The 8,019-nt window shown below is 45.8% G+C and overlaps 1 protein-coding gene across 1 annotated transcript in view; it reads right to left on the bottom strand.

Moving 5' to 3' along the window:
• The window catches only part of CCDC62 (coiled-coil domain containing 62), a 12,574-nt gene extending 4,581 nt beyond the window's left edge, over positions 1–7,993 (bottom strand). The window contains 10 exon segments of the mRNA XM_010151937.1: positions 1,727–2,003; positions 2,006–2,472; positions 3,038–3,138; positions 4,073–4,161; positions 5,263–5,364; positions 5,449–5,620; positions 5,912–6,013; positions 6,781–6,947; positions 7,546–7,738; positions 7,958–7,993. Coding sequence (XP_010150239.1) covers positions 1,727–2,003; positions 2,006–2,472; positions 3,038–3,138; positions 4,073–4,161; positions 5,263–5,364; positions 5,449–5,620; positions 5,912–6,013; positions 6,781–6,947; positions 7,546–7,738; positions 7,958–7,993 — 1,706 coding nt within the window.
• Between the last annotated feature and the right edge of the window lie 26 nt (positions 7,994–8,019).

Below are 8,019 nucleotides of genomic sequence, written 5' to 3'. Positions count from 1 at the left end.
CCCTACACACAAAATACATCAGCAGCACAATGAAGCCAGCAATGGGAAACTGGAGTCCCAGAAGGGATGTTGTGTTTGGTCTCTGCCACGAATGCCTTAACAGAAACCCCTGCTGAATACGGCAACACTCCTGCCCTCCTCCCATTTATGGGGGGAGAATTTATCCGGTGGCTGATCAGAGTCAGCAAAGGCTGGAGAGCAGACAGTCTGGGATCTGTCCCACATTAATCCGTCTCCAATTAGCAGGGCTCCTAGGACCGTGATAGCTCAGCAGCAAACCCCGAATGAGCTGGAGGATATCTGCTCTAGCTGCATTCCCCGGGCTGAATTGGTTCCTTCTCCCCTGAAATCTCCTTAAGGAAAAGACAAAAAGTGAAAGCAGTTTTCATGCCCCAAAAGAGATTTGGAGGGATGGTGGTGTGTGGTTTGTGCTGCTGGGGGAGCAGATAAGAAAGGTCAGGGTAGGTGTGAGGGGAATGGAGTCTTTTTAATGATTTATGGACAGTGGAAACTAGAGAGAGCCCACAGCAGTGTGAAGCTCAGCTAAGCTGGGGGGGAATGTGCCGGGACAGCATTCTTTTTCAATGGCTGCCCATTCACCTTCTTTCACCAACAGGTCTGTGTCACTGCAGGAACAGTTTCTGTAGGAGTTTTGTTTTAAAAGCAATGCAGAACCATCTGTACATCGGATATTTCCATTCCATAACATGAGTTTGTTTGGAGGCTGGGCAGACTTGCTGGCTAAAATTCTCAGGAGGTTTAAACAGCTGGTCATTCACTGTACTAGTCACACTACCAGCTGAAAAGCCACCCCTCCTCTCCGCTGTCTAAAAGGCAGCTGTGAAATCTCTTTCAGAAACCCTTCTAAGAGAAAGCGGGTAAGTCAGTCTATTTTTTGAAAGGAAATAGGGGAACCAACACAACAAATCCACAGAAGGCTCTGAATGCCCTCGCTTGTGCAGGCATAAACCCACCTCTATAAATGCAAAGCAGCATTTATATCTTGGACACCTTCCAATACCACTGAGACACCTGAGTAATTTTCCTGCATTAGAAACCTCCTCCTGCTCATCCCCAGCAACACGTCCCTTTTCCTCCCCCAACACAAACACCGGGATCGAGTGCCATGAACAAAGACACACTGGACAGCGGACAGATTGCTGTCCTGTAGCTCTTGCCATCTCATTTTCTTGCCCTGAGTGAGGAAAGCAGCCTGTGCGGGAGAGCCACGTCCTACATTCTTGCCCAGCCGCTGGGCCATTTCTCAACAGAAATAACACAGTCACTAAAGCATCACACAAAATCCAGGTTTGTTTCTCGCCTTACAGAAACATCACTGTAAGAGTCCAACTCTGGTCAGGACATATTTTACCTACCAGGTTTAGAAGCAACGTCTAGGATTTCAAAAAAATGTTAAGGTTTTTTTTTTAAATCTGCATTTTTCTCAATTAGTTTATTTGGCAAGTTATGTGGTGGTACTGCAGCTTCTCCTGCCCACGCAGCTCTTGGGGATAAGAGATGCGAAAAATTAAATGCATAAAAATAGAATCATGGTACTCTAACTCATTTTAAATTCACTAATTTTCAAGCTGGCACACTAATTTTAAAGCAGCAGTTACTTTAAACATCACTTGAGATAACACGAATTACTGAGAGCTCGTACACCCAAGTTTCTACCTAACTCCAGCCTGTACCTGTCTGTTCCTTAAGTGCAACAAGCACAAACCCTTCCTGAGCTGGCCCACTTATCTCTTGTGCAGTCTAGAGACAGCTGCACGCTTTGCCATGCCATGTACTTCCATCTCCTTTTAGGGGTTTGAAAATCTTCACCCATTCCGGATCCGATACTGGCTTCCACTGTGTATCTTTTTTTACAACAAAGTTACCACTACAGGAATCAGATTCACACTCATGAACTGCAGCAGGAGTCTCTCCGCTTTTTTGGCCATACAGAGTTCCAGTTCTCTCTTCCCAGGTTTTATGTTCAGTCTCAGTTCTGTCAGAGTGGTGGGGACCTGGATCAAAGGGCTTTGCGAATCTACGCGAGAACTGACGTTACACCAGCGCTCGGATTCAGGTAAAGCTGACTCAAAGGTTTGTTGGTCTCTGCTTCCCGCTCCGTTTTCAGAAGAAACGTCCCTGTTTCTCAATGGCCTTGTGTTGTTTGCCTCATAAAATACTTTGCTGCCTAGCTCATCAGGGCTTGAGGCAACATCCTGCCTTTCTTCTTCCGTAAAGACAGCCAAATCTTTCACAACTTTCTGACACCAGTTTAAGCACGCTGAGGTAGTTTCCTCCAAGTCTGACGCATTCAGTAACAGTCCATTACCTACTTCACTCGCCTCGGAGGTGGGTTTTACCCTGCTTTTTGAAACTTCTCCAGTGCCACACTCGCATATCCCATGGGTACCCTCAGTCCTAACCGCGTCTGTCTCGCTGTTACGTTCAGGGGCAGAGGATGTCAAACCTAGGCTACAATGGCGCGACAAGAGTCAGGAACACAGCATTTCAAGAGCGTACGCAGCCCTACTCAAGGTTAAAGCTATACATTAACCAGAGGCTGTAGCCATGGTTCTGCAAGAGTTCATACACCAACGGGCAGCTGTATCCTGCCAAAACCTGGCAAAAGGCTGCCCAGATTTGGCTGTTGCTTTTCAAAACCAGTCTCAGAGTTCCCTCATGTGTGGCAACAACTCCATCTGAACCTCCAGGGCGTGCACCAATTTCCTCATCTGAAAGGAAAATAAACTTTGATTTTGAAACAAAAGCAGTAGCTGGCCAGATTAACACCCCTACCACCAGCCTATTCCATCTTTTAAAAAATCATTAACTGCCTGGCCTGCGTACAATGCTGCAACTGGTACTCACGGTGTCTCCTCACCAAGTTAAAAAAGGCACCTGACAACTTCCCTGCGTGTTCATGGTCCTGTCCAGCGAAGCCACCCGGACACAGCACACATCTCTCCTGGGATGTCAATTGTGGCTGAACAGTAAAATCTCTCCCCGAGAGTAAACTACTAAAACCAACTTACTTTACCTCCTTTCATGTGCCGCCTTATCATGCTTTTGCCTTAATTCCTGAGAGCTCTGCAAATGGACATGAAGAAATTGCAAGTCACGCTGCTGTTTCATGTAGATCTGTTTAAAGACAGTAACGCACGTTAGTGAAAGTCCAGAGTGCAGGAACATTGTCATCAGGTACTAACACATTGCTTGTCTTCCAAAAATACCCTCAAGACATTTTTATAAACCGATACCTGTAGTCAAACTATTGGCAAAGCCTTCCAAATCTAAGGGGCCATCTCTGAATGTGTTCAGGAAAACACTGTTTTGCAGCAATAAACAGTATTTCTATTAGAAGACCGCAGTGTTGTTCTAAAACGGAACCACACTGAGCCAGAAATACAGCATCATCCTTGTTATTTGGCATTTAATACCTGTTGTTATTGTGTTGTTCAAAGTTATGCACAATGACAGGACACAGAAGAATGATGATGGTATTGGGCTTTCACTGCAGGAGAATTTTTGTAAAGCTGATGTAGAAGATAACACACCAATTGATGATTTACAACAACACCACCTGAACATGCCTTGAGAACCTCCAACAAGTGCAGGTGAAGGCACTGGGTTTGTGTGTCCCTGGAAAAACAGACCTTCCAGCATGCCCTGCCCCTTTATGCTGCCCGAGTTCACCCGCCCCACTGCCCTTGACGCGACTCCTCGAGCCTGGCGCGCTCTGGTTGTACCCACCCACCGACACAGGGTTATCTCAGCAGGGTGCCCCGCTTCGCTGCTCTGAGAGTGGTATTTACTCGTTCTAGGACTGAGTAAATGCAATTAGACAAAGGTTAAAAGCATGTGTAAATACAGGGATTTGTACCAGGGGTTTTTAATTTTAACCAGAAAAAAAACAATCTGTAATGATCCCAGCAAGGCAGAAACAGCAAATTTGATATTTTTCTCCTTAATTAGGATCAGCTAGATCGAACTTCCCTACAGTGTTCCACACAGAACTGATGTCACTGAAAAATGCCTCCATAACCCCAGAGCAGAAGCAGAATGAGGGCTGTACCTGTCGCAAACTTGACAGTTCTGTGTCAGTCCGCGCTTGTTTGGACTTGGCAAGCTGCAGAAGTTGGTCCTTCCTCTTGGCTTTCTCAACTGTTTCAAAACACACACAATTTCTGAATGACTTAAAGCCAACAGACGCAAAGCTAGTACATCTGTTCATTACATCTGTAGCAGTAGAAACAGGTATCTAACCAAAGCACAAGCATTTTCTGAAGATCAACAGGATGTGTTTCTCCTCCAAATTGCACAGAAACCACAGGACAACAGACCAAGCATTTTCCTCCAGCACCGAGCTGTATTTCACCAGCGGCAATATTCTACTGCAGTAACTGATTTATTTTACTTTTCCATGTTAACATTCTTCCACTGAAAGGAAATTCAGTAATTAATTCTAGCTTACGTCTTGTACAGGTAAGTGCTGGGAAATGCTTCCCATTACTATTGTTTTTAAAAATGATGGGACATGGGATCAATATTTGGCCGAGGGAATGGCAGATAAAAAGTGACAGGCAGGTAAATCATCTCAGAGCAGAGGACATGGTTGGTCACATCTTTCAAGGTGTATTGCTCGTCCGTAAGAACACTGCAGCAGCAGCCAGCCTGCCTTTCTACCCACTGCACTACAGAAGAGTTCCTCTCTCCCAAAACCCAAGGGAATCTCAAGCTGCAGCTTACCAAGTCCAGCATATTAAAGCATCTCTACCAAACCCACCAGCTAAAGAAAAACAAGAGAAAAAGTGAATTTGTAAACATCCTTCTTCCATACAAACCCCAGAGAGAGTGAAGGGGCTGGTAACTTCATAGGGCCTAAACTTTAGGTTTTGCACGTGTCTTGTTCTCGGTAGGTCACAGTTTTCTAGGCAACCTTTGGCAGCAGGGAGAATGCCACCCCCGTTTATTGTATGAATACCACAGGAGACATGGAAGTCCCAAAAACGTTCGAGAGAGAATGCCCTAAGCCACTCACTCCCCCACGCATCGTTTGTGCCTTCAGGGGATTTCACAAACTCCCCCTGCACAAGCCCTAGGTATCGCTTTCACAGAAGGCGGCCACACGAAGGCACACGCCCCTGAGAAACAGCGCGAAAGGCAGATACGCAGCTGCCTCCTCCACAGACATCACTGAACTGCTGCTGGAAGACCCTGAGCTGCCGAACGTCACAGCACAAAAACCCAGCTGCCCCCACTTACCCAGAAGTGCGAGCTCATTCTTCAAGCAGCTCTTTTCTTGTTGGAGGTGCATGATTTCTTCCTGCTGTTTATTATTTTCTTTCATCTTTACACAGAGGTCATCTTTAAAACAAAACGTGGCATTTCCCAGAATGAAAAGCATCGTGCTGGTCTGCACTGATTTAGGTGCCCAGTATAAACATTTACCTTTCAGCTTCTTTCTTTCAAGGGTTAGTTCTTTCAGTCTCAGTTTGAGGTCTTGCCTTTCTTTGTTGAGACTGAATTCCTCCGTCTTTGCTGCACGCAATGCACCTTCCAGCATTTTAAATTTAGATGTAAACTCAGTAATGTGATCAGTTGTTTCAAGTATAACCTCATCCTGAAATACAAAATAAAATGTGTTCTTGATTATTGCTTCATCTTCATGTATGGATTTTGACAACAGTGCATCTTACTGCAGGAATTGTAGCTACTTTTGAAAAAAGCCAAAAATCACAGCCAGGAAACAAGCTTGTTTATGAAAATAAACCAGTTTATTGTTTGTTCACCACTCTTCCCTAAGAATTAAGCAGCAGAGAGATCAACAGTGACCAAACCCCTGCGGTACCGGCACCCAGAGCTGCACTGCAGTTCGACCACGTTTAGCGCCGGGCGAGACGACAGATGTTACCTTCAGCTTAAGCAGAGTAAGAAGCTCCTGCTCCCTCCCTTGCAGCTGGCCTGTTTTAGCAGACAGTTCCAAAACTGAGCAGTGGAGACTCTGGTTTTTCTCCTAGTGAACAGAAATAAGTGTCAGCTGCTACTGCAGCGATTCACAGCTACTGTTTTTCCAGCAAACGTGAGTACAACTTCGTTTGAATACGAGGAGTTGAGTGTGGGTTTCTGAGCAAGCCGTGAGGATCCAGAGAAGGGAGAACTGGAGTAAAAATTGTTCCTCAGATTCAATACAACCAAACTTGTTTGTGATGAAGGGTCTTAACATCCTGCATGTCTTAAGTCAAGCCGATCAGACAGATGAATGTGCAGAACACTGCTTAATTTACGACATACAGGGGGAAAAGTATCGCGGTGAACACAACATTGCCAAATCACTTTAAAAAAAAAATCTAGAAGCCTTGAATACCGACCATTTTCCTATCTTTAAACTGTTTTCAGAATGTTACAGTTCATCACGGTAACAAAGCTGTAAATAAAACCTCTGGAATTTCCTAACCACGTACCAGTACTGTCCTGGGGGCCAGCACTGCCTTTTGCAATCACAGGGCCTGACGTTTCTGGAGACAAGTTGGTTCTAAGCACTGTTCCCCAAGACCAAGCAAACAGCAAACTCCAAATCCTAGCTAGAAAAGCTTCTTTGCCCTGTTTTTTTTCCCTCCCAACAAATCAGAGCTATACCTTAGTCTCACCTTCCTGTACTAAAAGACAAATGCAACCCAGGAGCCTTCACTTGAAGTATCTGTTCGCTAGTGAAACTCACAAATGCCGCTGGCATTCTGTACGTGCACAGACTGCAACATCAGCCCGTTACTTAACTCCTACCTCCAGAGCCTGACAGTGAGCGGTTGCATCTGTTACTTTTTGAGACAGCTCTTTAAACGTCTGTTGTGTATTTTCAAACGTTGTCTTCTTGTCCTTCTGCTGAGATTCTAAGAATGTCAACCTTTTGGTCAGTGACTTTATAATTTCGTTTCTCTTGTTCAGCTCATCTGGAAAGAAAGGAGATAAGGTGTCTCTGAGAAAACAACTCAGATACGGTCATGTAATTTTTTTAAATTTGAGAAATAATTTAATCTGGGCTTTTCAAGTTGTGGTTCAGGAACAGATGCCTGTGTTGCACACTCCGAAGCAGGATCCCCCAGCTACCCAGGCCAGACGGAACACGAACACTGTGGTGACCTCTGTACGACGGCTGTCAAACACCACGGTTCAGAGCTGCCAGCTCATTAGTTGGGTGGCTCCGGATGACGTCAGCGCTGCGCAAGCAGCACCTCAGGGCACAGGGCTCTGCAGTACACCCACATGTCTGCAAACTGTTCTCTTCCCCCACACTCACTTCATCAGGTTTTTATTTAAAGAACCCACGGAAGCAATTTACAGACTGAAACGAGAAAGAGCTGATTACCGTGCCCCCTTCAAGATCAGATCGCTTCGGTACTGTCGTGGAAGTTCTGATCTCACACAGACAGCACCAAATTGAAGGCTGAAGGATCAGAAATGGGTCTATATGCTGCAGAACTGTGACTGAGGGGCCTGAGCACCTGAACGTACTCAAAAGACCAGGGTCTTAGTGTGCACAATACTCACCGGTCAGTAAGTTGCACTGATCCGTTAAAGTCAGTATTTTCTGACGATCATCCTCCCAGGCCAGAAGCTGTCTCCGATGCACAGCCACCACATCGTTGAGCTCCCTATTGCGATCCTTCAGTTCTGCAATGAGAAGCTGGAGCTCCTGCCTCTGTATCTGAATGGTGCTGTGCTCAAGGCCCGGGCTAAGCTTCTATAAAAAGGAATACATGGGACACGTTTGAACACGAAGCAGCGATAAATCTCTGATAACAAACCCGAGGTTTTAATCTTTGTATCATCAGAGACCAGTCCAGGAGGTTCCTCCCGGCTGCAGTGCCAGCTGTGGTCCTCGACTGAAACCGTCAGTGTTCCAGTGAGGAATTTCACGTTAGAAATGGAGCGATTGGTAACTGTACTCTCATTTTTTTACCTGGGGCGAAGCAGGCGGCAGCAGTGATGAACTCATAGGGGACCGGGACCAGGCGCTAGCGG

This window comes from Eurypyga helias, unplaced genomic scaffold, assembly GCF_000690775.1.
Source record: "Eurypyga helias isolate BGI_N326 unplaced genomic scaffold, ASM69077v1 scaffold25755, whole genome shotgun sequence".
NCBI classification, from domain to species: Eukaryota; Metazoa; Chordata; class Aves; order Eurypygiformes; family Eurypygidae; genus Eurypyga; species Eurypyga helias.
The sequence above is the reverse complement of the archived record's forward strand: the minus strand, read 5'-3'. Positions and strand labels throughout refer to the sequence as shown.